The sequence below is a fragment of the Buteo buteo genome, chromosome 23 (genome assembly GCF_964188355.1).
Source record: "Buteo buteo chromosome 23, bButBut1.hap1.1, whole genome shotgun sequence".
In the NCBI taxonomy this organism is placed as follows: Eukaryota; Metazoa; Chordata; class Aves; order Accipitriformes; family Accipitridae; genus Buteo; species Buteo buteo.
In genome coordinates this window covers 22,845,414-22,861,584 of record NC_134193.1, presented here as the reverse complement: position 1 = coordinate 22,861,584, position 16,171 = coordinate 22,845,414, and the positions used below count along the sequence as shown (strand labels likewise).

The window sequence follows — 16,171 nt, the reverse complement described above, 5'->3', positions numbered from 1 at the left end:
GTAAAATGAAATTGTAGCAAAGAGCAGAATTAATAGATGACATGCGGACAAATGCAATGTACTGAGGAGAAGAATCGGCATAGTTTTTTAGAGCAGGTTGTGCCTCAGAAACCGGTGAGCAGTCTTTGAGGAAGTCAGAGACCATCTGAATAAGGATGATGTGTTTTATATAGCATGCTTAGATTTCCAAAAAAGATTTGACAAAGGCTCATAGAGCAATTAAGCTGTCACAGGATGAGAAGGAGGATCCTCACATGGATTAATAATTGATTAAAAGACAGGAAACAAAGAATAGGAATAATAGCCCTCCATTATTAGTAACTAGGTTACTGGTGGAGTTCCACTGGAACTGGTAGAACCTGCATTGTTCCGTTAATGTGGGGCATGGAAAAGGATGTGAATGCTGATGTGACAAAATGTGCTGTTGATACAAAAGAAGTAAGAATAGTGCAAATAAAAGCTGTCTGTGAAGCACTGCAGAGGTATCTCACAATGCTGAGTGACGGGACAATAAAATGAGAGAGGGAATTCAGTGTCAATGAGTGCAAAATAATATACATGGTGGAAAGCAGCCGTAACTGTATGTATACAATGATGGGCTCTAATTACCTTCCATCAGTCAAGAAAAGTATCCTGGAGTCGTCATGGGTAGTTCTCTGAACACTTCAGCTCAGTGCTTAGGAGCAGTCAGAAAGACAAATTGAACATCAGAATTTGGGAAAGGAGTAAAGAACAAACCAGAAAGCATTACTATGCCAGTTCATAAATCATGATGTGCCCGCATCTTAATTGTTATATTTTATCTCAAAAAGGGTAATATAGAAGTAAAAAGATACAGAAATGGATGAGTGCAAAAATGGATCAGACATGTGAAATGAGGAGGAAATGCTAAGCAGAGAAGATCTTTTCTAGTTTAGAAAAGACACGACTGGGTACAAGAGAAGTCTATGAAGTGCATGTGGTAGAGACGGTAAATTGGGAGGGTTTTATCACGGTTGTTCAGAAGACAAGAACTGCGTGCTCCGAAAGCAGTGGCTTGGCAATGGCTTTTTGAAACAAAAGGGAATTCTTTTTCTCATACAGTGCAATAAATTCTGGAGGTCAGTGTTATGGAAATCAGAAATTCAAAAGTGTTGTGAACGAATGCATGGACCATAAAGGGAGCAGAAACAGCTGACAAAGAGCATAGCTGGAACTGGGACTTTTGTGAGAATTATAGGAGCTCTTGAGAGGGAGGTAAAGATAAGGGATAAATAGGACGTAGCAATGTGTTTTGTTGCAGAGACTAACACTGTAAAATATAGGTTCAGTTTTAAACTATTTGGGGTTTCTTGTTTATATGAGTCCTTTTAGTTTAGGTCTGACAATTTCACAAACATTAAATACTGAGGTAAGTCTTTCTATAATCCTTATTTTACCCTATTAACTAGTTTGGAGATGGAGATGGGTTTTGTTTGGGGTTTTGTTTAAAGCCTCATTCTCTTTTTAAGTGTTAGTGTTTGTTTATTGTGCAGATTCAACCCCTGACCGTGGTATTCTTCGTTGCTATTGAAAGTTAATGGGGGAAAAATTGCATTCCAAACATTTGAACCTGTAGTAGCCATGGCTGAACTTAGTTGATCTCTGGTGATCGGTTCAATTTAGTTACGATTTTTAGCCATTAGGCTGGGGCTGAATGATGGTGATTTGGTTGAGGCCAAATGTCTGTAGAAAATTGGCTGTTTGATAAGAGCCCTGTTATCAGAGGGGGATACTTTCTCATTTACATTTAGATGAGTATTGATTATTTATTTACTCAGAGAAGTGAGATTCGTTCCCAATCTTATCTCTCTCGTCTCTGCTTGTCAGCAGAAAGAGAGATAGAGCTCCTGACATCAGCCCAAGATAACAGCACTTTGTAGTGAAGATAAAAGTTGGAATGGGCCTTTTTCTAGTCTTGACTGAAGGGATAAGTTTTAAAAATTAGAACTGATGGGTCATGCTTTCAAAACCCCATTCTGAAGGCTTTGCAGCTTAAATGGCAACAGAATTGGTTTGTTGTTATGCGGATGGCCATTCGCCTTTTGTAAGAGAGCTGCTTAATTTGATTATGCGGTGGGATTCTTCCTGGGGCACCTTTGTATTGTGCCATAGGAAAGCTGTGGATGTAGTACTGGGGGTTGTTTCCTTGTTCATTTTTAATTCCTGATAAACCTTCCTCTGTTTAAAGGGGTACCTTGAAATGATGAAGTACAGTGGATATCTGTAGGCAGAAGCCACGGTGTGGACGGTTAAATGGGGATTTCAGCGGGAGGGAGGTGTGTTATGGAGGATCAGCTCCACAGGCTCCAGGGATGGGGAACGTGGCCCTGGGAGCGAGCAGCTCTGTCTGTCTGTCTGTCGAAGCCAGCCCCGTTCCTCCATGGCTGCTGGTCTGTCAGTACACAGAACAAGTCTAGAAGAGAAAAACTGCTGTTGCTGGTTGTATTTGCAGTACGTGGCTTAGGCACCCGCTCCTGCCTGTGGGACGCTTTGCCAGTGGCTCGGCCCAAGAATGGAGAAGACCTAATGCCTCAGGCCACCAGATCTGGTGGAGAAGGGGCCCAGAGAGAGCTCTCAGGCTCTCCTGGGGGGCCTCTGGGGCCCCAAGCAAACCTCTGCTGGTTTTTGAACAAAAAGAGTTTGCTTGTAGGTATAGCCACTTCTCTTTCACCATTTTGTGGCTCGTTTCAGGCTGCTGCCTTGGTTTCCTCCTTCCTCTCCAGACACAAGAACACTTGTTTCTCCAGCCCTGCTTGCTTTAACCCAGCAACAGTTTCTCTGTCTCCAAGTATTTGTGACGAAATTCCAGAACTAGAAGAGGGGTTCACATTCATTAGCTTTGTCTTCTGGATATTTTGCCCGGGTAACTTGAATTTTAACATACTCGCTCCCAGCTTGGTGGTGGAACATAATACACATGATTTACTCTCCCCCCTTGCTCCAGCAAGCAGTGTTGTGTGAGAGCCCGGGGCTGCAGCCCCAGCCCGATGCCGCTGGATGCAGGACGTGCTGGAGCAGCCGTCCCTGCCGTCAGCGGGAGAGCTCTGCTTGGGTTGCGGGCCAGCATCGTCCGTGCCAGGATTTTAAAGGTTTGTTTTACAACTGCGCAGAGCATTTGCATCAGATTACAGAAATCCATAAAATCCAGCTTCGGTATTACCACTTGAAATTTTGTTGAAATTCCCGGAGCAGTATTCTGTTCGGAGACCATTAAATTACCTAATATTTCTACTACAATGACATCATTTGAACTTGCAGGAGAAGTCTGGTAGTAAAACTCCTCCACAGAATCAGCCTAACTTTTTTCATCTGTTGTGAAGTAGAGGTCATGTAAATGTGTACAGATATTTAAAATACATCATTTAAGAGTACATACTCTCTAAAAATCCTTTTACACTTTTTTATTAATTTCTTAGTATTTTCTTTTTAAAGGTGGCCTTGGTTTCTGATCTGTAGCTCTATCTCATTGCTTTATTAATACAGTCTTGACACAAACTGGATAAAACAATTTACCTGATCACAGAATTCTCAAGTTGCTCCAGATAAAATCATCCTTTGTTATTGGCACGGTGGTGTTGAGGGGTGTGATCATCGATGGCTCTCCGCAGGATGGCGGGAAGCTTGTTCAGCAGCATGAGGATTGTTTCTGAGGTGGGCGATGCTGTTCTTTTGAGTGGATCCAGCTGGTGGAACTGGATCCACGCAGAGGGATGGTAAACCGCTGCCAAGCTCCTGCGTTTAACCTTGTCCCCTTGTCATCATGTGCACATGATTCTCTGATAAGTTTAAGGCTTTGGTAGCGTTGACATCTGTCCTTTTGCCCCATCCCACTGTCTCAGAAACCCAGCGGCGCATCCATCTCTCTGCGCTGGAGAGCGCAGCGTGTGGTTCAGTGCCAGTCCCCTGCAGCAGCTCTCGCGCAGCACTGAGCGAATGAAAGAAAATTGTACAAATAGAAATGATTTGGTGGATAGGTGAAGGTATAATACTTAAAAGTGCGTTTTATGGAATGGATCTGCTTGGCTCATCGCACACGTGTTCTGGGTGCATCCACCTGAGAGGGCACCTGCGGAGGTGCCAGGCGAGGCTGGGGCTGGGAGCGGAGCCGCGGCTCTTGCTGCACCGTGCTCAGGGAGGCCTGCCCGGCTGTTAATAGTTCCGAGAGAGGCTCATTTCACTACTTCTTCTGCTCTGATTTTGCATGGTTTTGGGTGGGGGTGAGAGAGGGGCTGTAATGAAGAACCAGGGAGCTGGGACGCAGTGATGGGCGCTGGCGTCAGCAGATCCCGGTCCTGGTGATCGTGGGCTGAGGCTCTGGTGGAGGCAAGAGACCCCGTCTGCGGTAGGAGCACTTGGAGTTAGGGATTTGGTACCAGGAACCAAGAACACAGACGTTCAGATGGGAACCAACAGTTCTGCTAGCTTTGTCGTTGCTGGGGTAGTATTCAGCATTTGGATGTAGTTTGGGAACCTCTGGAAGGTACTTCTTCCCAACAGACAAAGCAAGCAGGTTTTGCTGTCGCTGATTCTGTTTTTAAACCTACACCAGTTTTTAAATACAAATTGATTTACCACTTTGATACTTGTTTCAATACAGTATATTTTGCTTGAGCCTAACAAGCCAGGCCTCTGTTTATTTAATTTATTTTAAATTTTTAATCACATTTCCAGTAGCTGGCAGAGGAGAAATGATGGTGCTGTATATATTTGCCTTTCTGTTGTTTGTGCTGGTATGAGACATCTCTGCTGTTTCTTGAGTGCAGTTTGTTCTGTAAATGCTTCGACCAGCTACATATGCAGTTGCTGATTGCACTGGGCAGGGAGGGAGCAGTTGTGCTTTCCTCCTGTGGCCTGCAAATAGCCTGGCTCTGTATGTGCTCGGAGAGTCACCGGGAATAAGGGGGCTCCATTTTATGGAGAAATAATGTTCCACTTCGGGAGCGGAACGCGCTTGGGCCGTGCAGCGAGCGCTTCACATGGCTTCTGGGGAGACGAAATGAGAAGCTGTAATTGAAATTCTGCTGTAGTAAATTTAAAATTAATTGGCTAACAAATTCCATTTCTTAGGCATGCCATCTGAGGCTAAAATACTTAATTTTTTTATATGTTTTAAATATTTCATCATATACTATCATAATTCAAAGTCAGGAAACACTCAGAAATATTTTAAGTACTGATAAAGAGGGAATAGATTTCAGTTATTTCAGTTCTAGTTTTTTAGTTACATTAAGACCTGTTTAAAAGGTGCTTTGCATCACTTAAATTTTTTCAGGTATCTGTTTAGCGTTATTTTACTGGATTATACAGAAATTATACAGCTGAGAACTTTGTGTGCACTTCAGCTCTCGGGTGTGAGCAGGAGTGGAGATCCACCCTGCGCTGCTTGGGGGTGCAGCGAGGACGGGAGCTCATCTGCCTCCTCCAGCTCCTGCCTTTGGAAGTGGCTTTTCTTCTGCCTGGGGTCCCACGTGGAGTTTGGCTTACCCGAGTCACCCCTCTCAGCCGTTGGGTCCTCTCCCGCCTGCTGTTCGGACAGCAGGCCTGGACCTGACTTACAGGGGTTTCACCTGGAATTGTATTAGTGTGTTCTTTTTTTATTCCAGTTAAGGCATATAGTTTAAGGATCCGTTAAACTGAAAGATTTTTTTTTTTTTTAAAGTGGCCTAATTTTTGTCAAAACAATCTTGTAATATTTTTTTCTGTAGTTGGAAAACAGTTTTTTAAGTAGTATCATCTCTCCTTCAGTGATTTGGTTTGAGAAGAAGGAAGTTGGTACCTGAATCTCAAAGATCTACAATTAAATGCGATGTATATGAAAATAATTCATTTGAAGCAACAGCATCTGTATGTGCTTATGTTTGAATGCAGTTCAATGTTGACAGTGTACAGATCTCTGGAAAAAGACAAAGTCCATCTCTCTGACCCTTTCTGCTCCTTGCAGCCGTTGAGCTGCTGGGTGATGCCAAAATCCCCCCGGCACATTGTCCCAACTCAGCCTGGAAAGCAGTGCCGATCACTGCTGATGGGTAAGGAGGTCCTTACCCCGTGCTTCAGAAGGGCAGCCTTTTGAGAAATGCACCGTTGGCAGCGGTAGAAATAGCCAAATTGGGTGTCATGGAGCTGATTTTCATGACAAAACACAAATCATAAAAGAAGGGCTGCTTTCCTTCCCAGGTACTTCTCAGTGCTCTCTGCAGGTACCACTCGTGGGGCTGGGCTGCGGTGTGCCGCAGCCCCGGGCAGCGCGGGAAGGGTCTCAGTCCCCCGCAAACAGCAGCCGGGGTAACGTTCACAGCAGCCTGTCTTCAGTCTGTGAAGAGCCACAGAGAGGGCAGAGCAAAGGGGAGCAAACACACTATGCTTTTTCACATCAGGAAGGATGCCCAAATAATACAACACAGATATACGCCAAGGCCTGAGTAGGTATTTCTTACAACAGGCAATACCCCTGTCTTGTGGCATGGGCAGGGTATTTAATACAGGCTCATCTGGTGTAGGAATAATACAAGAAATGTCGGACAAGAGTTTGTCAGCTAGCGTTGTTAGACAGCTGAAGATGACTGGAACGTGTTGTTTCCTTGCACGCCATCCTCCACCTTTCTATGATAGGGCCCTTCCCTTTGGCAAAGAGCTTTGAAACATAAACATCTACCTGCCTTACTTCTAGGCTACAAGTAATCTCATGATAGTTGAACATGATAAGCCATCACTTTGTTAGAAAACAGATGATTTTACAAGTTACTTTATGTTTCAGGTCCTCAGTATCGGCTGGAGAAGCAGAGTGAACCTAATGTCCCAGTAGATTTAGACTGTACCTTGGAGAGCCAGAGCACTTTGGAATTCTGCCTTGTCCGGGAGAACAGTATGTTTCCCCTTTTCACTTTTGCTCTTGTAAATTGCTTAAACTCACATAAGTTATGTATTTTGGAATACAAGCTGTACTGTCTGGGCAAGTAAGTTTTGTCGAGACTCTCTTTCCCGAGGCACTTCTCAGTTGTGCCAAAACAATATTCCAGAGGGAAATGATGGATTTCATACCTTCTAGTAAATAGTCTGCATCCTGTTTATCACTTCATGATTAATCTTTTTCTGTTAAACTCTGCTCTGTAAAGTTATGACCAACCCTGAAAAACACTGGAAATATGAAACTTTTTCTGTTGCAGGCATTGCTTAGTGAATAAAGTGATTGGTCTGCAGTATATTTTGCCATGTCAATACAGCTGTTAGAGGCACTGATTTTTTTTCTAATAGAATTTAAAGAAATTAACCATGCAGATATAACTAGAGCAGTTTGATGATTTTTTTAAGTGCTAGACAGATAATCTTCTCTCCAGCTATGCTCAAATACTTTTATTCTGTTACTGTTTTAATGGTGCTAATATTATTTCCTGATTTATTTCTTTAGAATAAATTGTATGAAACTTTAAAAAAAAAAACATTTAACATTGATTTGTGTTTGTCCTCCATAGCATTTTGGTCTGTCCTTCATCCTTTCCAACAGTCATGCTCTCAGTTTTGGGGTTTTTGTCATTCCATTTTAATTCAGCTGTAAAAATGTTGATTGTACTAATGAGGAACCCAGTAGCATTCATGCTCTCAGCCAAGACCATGCTCAGAGTGCTTACTGCAAACAATCATAGTAAGAGCCTGTTTCAAGTAGTAGAAGAGGTTTTTTTCTTTCTTTACAAAGATTAGACCTTTCCATTTGTGCTTTTGGCTATAGCATTTCATATTTTATCCTAGAATGACAGCAGAGCATCCCTGAAGTACCTCCTAATTCCAGTGGCAAGCAGTAGACATTTAAGGCATAGCAGAGGTGAGATGCAGCTGCCACGAGCTCTCTGGTGGTACATCAGTGCTGGAGCTGAGATTAAGCACTTGCAGTTTTGGCTGCCGTTCTCTGTAGAGTGGGACTTGCTCCCAAAATATTCTTGATGCTCCTGGTTCATTTCTTGATTAAATGATTCTAAGAAGCTGTAGGAGAGAATGCACAGAAGGTAGCAGGGGTGCTGTGCATGAGGAAATGGAGCGATTTTAACCTCACTAATCAAGTTGCACTCTTCCACAAGCCAGAATTCCCTGATGTCTGCATCCCAGCTATTATTTTTGTATCAATTTTTAATCTATGAAAAGATACGTAATAGTCATACTTTCATGGGTTTTGCACATTTTGATTAAAAATAACAATTTTTTTATCCAGGCTCTGTAAGTAAAAGTATATTGTATATACTGCATTTTTAACGTATTTTCATCATCTGTGGAGAAATCCATGCTGTTGCTTGTAGTTATATCTACTGATGCTCTTAGCTGTCATAAGTGACGAGGTGCAGGTTGCGCCATTACTTTAATAGTAAATCTGTCCTAAGTTTGTAAGTGGTTTAGCAGGAGGCATTCGGTCTACTCCGCACCAGTAAGTAGCAAATGCTCCAGGAGAGCCTCAGAGGCCTTGTCTCAAAATAAACATCAGTCGTAATGTTGAGGGAACACTTTTCCCTTTCCCTGAAGTCCTTGTGCAGCGACTGCTACTCTTCCTTCCTCGGCGAAGGGACACAGAAGCAAGCTCCTCGGCAGAACAGAAGGTGGGAAGGCGTAGGATAGATCCCTGAGGCTGTCGTGTCAAAAGTACACTTAATTCGTGAGCTCTCCTGGCCCTCGTTAAGCAAATCGACAGTGCCCATCTAAGAGGGTGATCTGGAGCCCCTTGCTAGGGTAGTGATTTCCCCGTAATGGGAAACACCCTGGGCTGGACACCAAGGGCTCCCCGTGCTCCCGGTGCTGCTGCAGCTGCCATCCTCCTCTGCTGCGGTGGCATCACATCAGTAGGTGGTGGCTTTTTGTCCCATTTCGTGTTTGTCAGCCAGCACCTGGAACATGGAAAAGTGAAGGCAAAACAGACACTTGGACTCCGTAGAGTTCAAGAGCAGGTCACTGTTTTAGTTTGTTCAAGGCTGACAGTAATCTAGGCAAAATAATAAATGCTTACATGAATTCTGTCTCTCTTCTGCTGTGCTATTACTGAATGTTTTCTGAATTGGTACCAAACTTGAATAAGGAATGCAGGAGAAATCTTCTGCTTATAGTTTCTCCCCCAAAATGTGGGTGAATTTAAAGTGATCTTCCATTGTCCCTGCTTGGGGATATATATGAAACACCCATGCAGTTAACTCTCTACACACATAGATGTTCAAGGACAATACAGTATATAAGATCAGTCATAATTCATGCATTGTACGTAGCCTGGTTCCCCCAATACACAGTAAGAAATTGGATTTTGTAGTGCTTAAGGAGCTATCTTTTGGTGTGGCATTAGGATAGAAATATTGACAGTTTTGCACTATTAATAAAATAATAGCTTGAAAATCCTAACATCAAGATGAAATATTCATTTTGTGCATTTTGTTTTTATTTGAAATACTTCTAGCTTGGATATGCCAGTCAGGAAAAACTCTGTTATAACAGCTATTATTTGTAAATGTGCTCTTCATAGTCTCATATTCATTTATAAATATATATATATATATGTGTATGATGCCAAACATCTGCTAGTAAAATAGCTGCCAGTTTCCTTTGGGCAAATAGAAAGTTTATATTTCAGGGTATTAAATGAAACAGAAAACTATCCATTATTAAGAAATATGTATGGAGAAATCCCCTATCTATCCAACATTTACTAATAGCATTCAAACTAATAAACTGTTTCCAGTATGCAGAACTTTTTAACTCGCACGAAGATTTATCTTTAAACTAAAAGCCTGCACTTTGTAATGTGAAATGCTTTTATGTGTAGTAGCAAACTGTTCATGGCTAATTTAGTTTTATTCTTACCATCTTACTTCTGGAAAGTTCCTCTTTCTCATTTTATCATTAGATAGTAATTAGTATTCAAGGGAAATTGGTCTTAATATATTAAAATTGGTTTAGTGCCTTTAGACCTGTACCAAAGCCCATGTCTTATTGGAAAATGTAATTGGGGACTCTGTGTATGTAATTAATTGTATTACAATTAAGAACTTTCATTAAGCAATATACTAGTACATTAAAGTAATAAGGGACATTTTTGCAATGCAGTTAACTTTATATTTTGTTGTTTTATCGAGGAAATACAGGTTCACTTGCTCTTTAATAGGCTACATACAGCATTTCAATATTCTGATATTACTAATGTGTCATTTTTATATGTCCTCTAGTGCTTACAGGAGTCCCTTTTGGATAAGGCTCCTTATTTTAGCTTCTTACTTATTTTCAGAGTTGTGCTTCTGGTGCCTGTTGTTTCATTACTGTTTGTCTCATTTGAAAATCAAGATTTTTCTATGAGGAGATTGGACTGAGTTACAAATATAACTCTGTATTTCACAATAGTTCAAGTACTAGAACAAAAATACTATCTCTATACTGAATCTGTTTTTTAAAAAATGAAACAGAACAAAGCAAAAAAAAAACCAACAACAGAGTAAAGGTCTTCAACTGTTGTTTCCAGGCTGGGAAATATGTCGATTTTCTGGGTGACCATGAAATCTAGAGACTGCGAACTAGTGCCATGACTGTGACTTCCGAAATACCATAGTGCTTCACCGCAGTGGCCATCTTAAAGAGTAGAAGTATGTAGCCCTTGATACCATTTTTGCTTTTCATTCAGCTTCTGTGGGCAGAAAACACAACTCTGGTGTTTTTTGAAAGTAGGAGGCTCTGGTTTAATGGTTTGTATGGTTCTGCTGCACAAGCAGTCTGAGCAGAGATGGAGAGCAGTCTGACTGGCCAGGAGGTCCTTCCTCTGATGAGGACTGGGACGGGAGAGTTGTTAAGAATCAGATGGATAAAGAAAAGACACGTAGCTGCATGGAATGCATATGCTTCTGTATGGGATCTCCCTCCATCCAGCACCACGTATTCTCACATGGTGGCTTTGGTTTTAGGCATTTAAAAACATTTCGGTGAGAACGTCGTCAGCCGTGTAGTGTCTGCAGTTCTGTCCAGGAGATGGAGTCTGCAAACACAGACTGCCTGCGCTCTCCACTGAACCGGACCTAACTTCATTTTAACCTACATTGCGCTCGAAGTTCAGCAGCGTGGGGCAGCCTACACGGTGTCTGCACAGCCCCGAGCACAGCAGGGCGCTGCTCTGCCAGGGTGCCTCCAGTTGCTGCTGAGCAGAAGCAATGATAACGAGTAGAGCTGGTAAAAGGTGGTGGGAGGTTCGTCTCAAGTTATCCTGGTACTGCCCAGGGTAGCGCCGAAGCCGTGGCCGCCGGTGCAGGGCGAGCCAGCCGGCCGTGCAGGCAGCAGGCATCTGCTGCTCTGCCCCTGCGGGCAGCTGCCCCCGCCACCCTCCTCCCTGCCCCCGCCACCCTCCTCCCTGCCCCCGCCACCCTCCTCCTGCCCGCACGCACGTGCCCCGAGGGTAGTGCGGGAGGGTTGGCACCAGACGTGGCAGTGCCAGGATGCCGGAAAATGAAGAGACTCCCTGTTTATCTGTGCCACGCGTTGCTCGGTCCCTGGCTTGGGGATGGCGGGGCAGAAGGACGGGTTTCCCCTCGGCCGTTCTTTTCCTGCTCCGCTCATGGATTTTCCTACCCTACGTCTCCAATAATTAAACCCCTTTCCTGGGCTAAGGGAAATGCCTCCCTCGTAGCTGTGCTTTGTGCTTCATGCAGGTTCTTATCTTGTGCCTTGTTTATCCCATGCCTGACTCCAGCTTTTTTCACTTTTTCTTCCACAAAGCAAATCTTAATTAGGTAGACTATAAGGAAAAAATACAGAGGTCATTGCAAACTGAGTCTCCATGTTGTTATGCGAAGGAGTTTGTTTCTGGAATAGGAATCTGTTCCTCCCAGGACGGAGCGGTCTCTCTGCCAGCAGAGCCATATTGCTGGGTCGGCTCTTGGGCTAAATAATAGACCTGGAGCATCCACTTTACTTGATTGTCTTCCCAAGCAGAAGCTTTTACATTCAAAAGCCATGCTGTGATCTCCATTACAAATACCCTGACAGGCCTGTAAATATTTGACAGGTTTATTCACAGCTGCTTGCATGTGGAAAATATTTTTATGATTTTTCCCCCAATCAGCTGGTGGAGATGGCTCTTCCCTCTGCTGCTGAACGCCGGCAGTCTCGCAGACATCCTCGCAGAGCTGCGGGGTAAGAGCAATATGCCAAGTTCTGCAGTCAGGTTTTTCCCTGCAGGGCATTTCTCTCTGTTGTTACTGATATTACTGCTATTATCCAATGCACCCTCAGGGGTCCGCGTGTCTTGCCATCTTTAGACAGATGATCTGTTTTGATGGTGGAGTTCCTGGCTGCTCTCCCAAGAGCAGCAACTGTAGAAATTCTGTAAACCTGAATCCATTCACAAAGCTTCATAAAACAAAGTCGGCAGAGGTTACTGATACGCGGAGGATCTGAAAGGCTTCCAGAGCACAATCCCACTGTTTGGCTGCTCCTGCAGTTTAGACACTGACAAGGTGGGCACGTTTTTAGTTACAGTGACAGTTTTTCCCCCTGGCATATGATCTGGCAGGCTGCTAATTTTCTTTCTAATACTTTTAATTTGGGTGTGTGAAATTCGAGAAGACTGGGCTTCATAATAGCCATGTAAAGTCGACACGTAGAGTCCCCACTTCGCCGGTAATTCAGTGTGGACGGTGAGGTTGGAGCGGTTTGAGGGCAGGCGGGGGGACTGGGAACACAAAGGCAGCAGTCCCTGGGGAGCATCGGGTGGGTCTTGGTCTGTATGAAGTATTTTAAGAACATTTTGCAGGAGATGCAGGGATGAGGTTAATATGTTGCCGTTCTTTGTGTTATTTCCGAATTTCTTACCGCTACCGATTCAGTTTGTCAGTGCTAACCCTTCTTTACGTATGACGCTGTAGTTAAAACCTGGCTGGACGGAGTGCTGCCCCTGGCACAGAGGCGAGGGTCTCGTCGCCCGCCGTCACGACGCAGCGGGCACTGGGAGGAGGCAGCTTCTCTGAACCCCAGAGCGGGGCTTCGTTAGGGGCAGCGCTAACGACCTCCCTGCAGACGGGGGTGCGCAGGCTCAAGGTTCCTCTCCCCGCTCCCAGCAGTGACCCCCCCTGCGCTGCTGGGGTTCGTGCCGTGTTGCTGTCTCGGGGGGGTCCTTCTCTGTCCCCAGCCCCTAACTCCCCTGCGGGCAGGGGGATGCTCGGGTGTAACCGCGCCGTGCCGCGGCTCGTATCTCAGCGTGGCGTGCCGTTGTGACCGCATACTGCAGGGACGGGGCTGGCTGCGTGACGGGGGGCCGCTGAAGGGGCATTTCACTGATTTCCGTCGGTGGAGGAGGGTCCCGGTTCGCTCTCGACGGCAGGGCGGCAGTGCCATTGCCATCCTCCTGCTTTGCTTTCAGGCACCGCCGGGCCGCAGTGTTTCAAGATGCTTTTAAGTGCACCAAAAAGTTTGACATATCTCAGTGTATCTTTGAAGTACTGCAGCATGAGGGTTTGACATGATACATTATGATAATCCATAGTATAGAGACATTAACACAGGGGTCTTTGACAAAATACATTGTAATGTCTCTGAAGGAGCCATTACAATTTATCTTGTCATTCTGGAGCATAGAGTGGTTGCAATGTTAAGATGGCTCTGCATAAATTCACAGGTAGACTGTTTCATTTGATTTTTGGAATTCTTTCAAGTCAAATGGCACGTCCCATTTTGTAGCTTAACCCTTCGCTGTCCCCCTTCCCCAAGGAAAGGTCCCGGGTTGTGTGTCGGGAGCGGCGGGGAGTGGGCAACGCTCTCGCCCGCTCTGCTGTGCACTGGGTGGAAAGCTTATGTGACTAACGTCTGTGAAACGTGCATCTCCTGCTTTACGCTCTCAACATGTATTTTGACTCATTTAACAGCAAATGCTAACCTTACTTCGATACAGACGTGAAAGGTATTTATCATAAGCAGTGACATTTGTTACTGAATTATCTGATAGAAAAGGAAATGCTTTCAGCCAGCAGGAAAAATGCTCTGTGCTCAGCTGGGGTTTTTTTTCTTTCTCGCCTATGTTTGTGCCGCTTATGGCCACCACCCCGACAGTTTCCCTTGCTGAAGCAAACGGCATGTACTTCTGCAACTCTAAATTACCCTGTTAAAAGGGAGCCTGCTTCTGCATCAACAGTGTGTGTCTGAGACGAGTGCCGGGGTTCTCCTCCCCTGGGAGCCGTAGCCTGTGCTGGCAAACAGTCCCCTTGTCATCGGGGCCCAAATGTGGAAACTGGCCGTAGCTTCCCTGCGAGCTGAGGTCCCCAGACGGGGTGGGAATGTACATCCCCAGAGGGAAAGGTCAGTGTGGGAGGTGTTAGTGTTGGGGCTGCTCCAACTCTGCAAGTCTCGAACAAAATTAATACAAAAATATCTGACAAGTTCTTAGCCTGCTTTGCTGGATCTTTAAGACCTGTACTAAAATTCCATCATCTCATCTTCCCATTATTAAAATTTCAGCAAAATATAAAGTTTTCATTAATCTCCTGCAGCAAATTTAGTACTCTGAACTGGCAGTTGATTCAGCTTTTAGGACTACATTAGCTGGGATATTAAACAAAATGTGTCATTCTTCAGTATCTTCTGTAAGAAGCTAAATCAGTTTTCAAACATATTTATACCACTTTATCTAACAGCATCTGAATGATCATTTAGAGCTGAGATGCTTTATTAGCAGCTGGCATAGAAATTACTCTGCACAAAATTATATATCGCATTATAGTAATGTTTAAATTGGTGTTAATCCAACGTCATAAAATGTAAAAAATCTTTAAAGTGCGTTATATTTTTTCAGTAATTGGCATTTTGGCTTAATGAGATGTTACCTTTTATAAAGCCAGTACCTGCAGTAGTAATGAGAATACTAATCAGTAAATAAAGCGCAGCTTCGGCGCCACAGGGCTGAGATCAGAGAGCCCGAGGTGTTCCCAGCGCTGCAGCAAGACGCCAGCCTCGCGTCCCACGTGGGGTGATGCCGAAGCACGGGAGAGCTGTGCTCGTGCGTCCGTCAAGGGCGGCACCTGCAAATGCTGCCCTGGCTGGGGACAGGCCCCCCCTTCGCCGGGCACCTTCCCGGGGTGACGGGCTGTGGGTGTCCCGGAGGGGATCCCACCAGGCCAGCCCCCGGGGATGTCCGCGGTCCGGGGGTGGCTCATGCAATGGGAGAATCTGCCGCTGGGACGTTGCGCTGCTCTTCGTGTGGGATGCAAGCGTGTCTCGTAATGTCCTTAATGAATTAGTGATTTTGTCTTTGGATGGAGGGTGAGAATTTCCTCTTCCCAGAGACGTTTTGTTCTTTCTTTAAAAGCCATCTGCAGCTGCAGACGTCACAGCCATACTTACGTGCTAGCTGAATCGTATGCTGTATTTTAAACTTCTTGTTCATTATTGTTGGCTTGTTTTGCAGGTTCAAGAGGAGAAGAGGTCTCGGAGGAGGACCCTCAGATCGATATAGCTACGGTGCAGGACATGCTCAGTAGCCACCATTACAAGTCCTTCAAAGTCAGCATGATCCATAGGCTTCGATTCACCACTGATGTTCAGTTAGGTAAATCAATCCGTACTATAACGCTTAGGAAAATGGAACGTTCAAACCTTTGGCCATCTCTAATAGCTAACTGTCCATCTTGGACATTTTTAAAGCAGTCATTATCATGTTGGTCTATTTTATCGTGGAGCATATCACTTGAAAGTGTTGCTAGCATTTCAGCAGTTGAAAAAAATTGCTTTCAGTTGAAAATACTTCAGTATTTTTATTATCCACAATCAGCTAGCACATGTTTCTTCTGAAAGAAGGCCATTATTTAATGACCTCATCTCTGTTTTTTTAATTTGGACTTCCTAATGGAAAGCTTCTTGCCAACTGTTTTGTTATTTTTAAATGAGGCTATGCAAAATTAGGAATGGGTAGGTTTTTCCTTTACTGAGACTGAAGGATTTTAACGACCAAGTGGAAATTTGAGGTGGAACAAAATAAAAGTAGCATTCTCTAAAGGTTTTATATTGTCCTTATTAGCTTTTTGAATGCTTTTGAAAACCCGAAGGCCAAGGGATGACAGAATCTTGAATTATAAAAGCCCCATTACCGTTTTAAAATGATTGAATGGCTTTTTATCTTTGTGTTTAAATTGTGAAAATTTGATTAATGATGCATTGGTAG

General features: G+C 44.2%; 1 protein-coding gene across 3 annotated transcripts in view; it reads left to right on the top strand.

The window, feature by feature from the left end:
• MAPKAP1 (MAPK associated protein 1) overlaps window positions 1-16,171 on the top strand; it is a 108,556-nt gene that overhangs the window by 73,989 nt on the left and 18,396 nt on the right. For 2 of the 3 annotated variants that reach the window (XM_075054797.1, XM_075054796.1), the window contains 2 exons: window positions 6,776-6,883; window positions 15,419-15,559. In XM_075054797.1, coding sequence (XP_074910898.1) covers window positions 6,776-6,883; window positions 15,419-15,559 — 249 coding nt within the window. The remainder of the gene's footprint in view (window positions 1-6,775; window positions 6,884-15,418; window positions 15,560-16,171) is intronic. The other variant, XM_075054798.1, reaches the window with a different exon arrangement.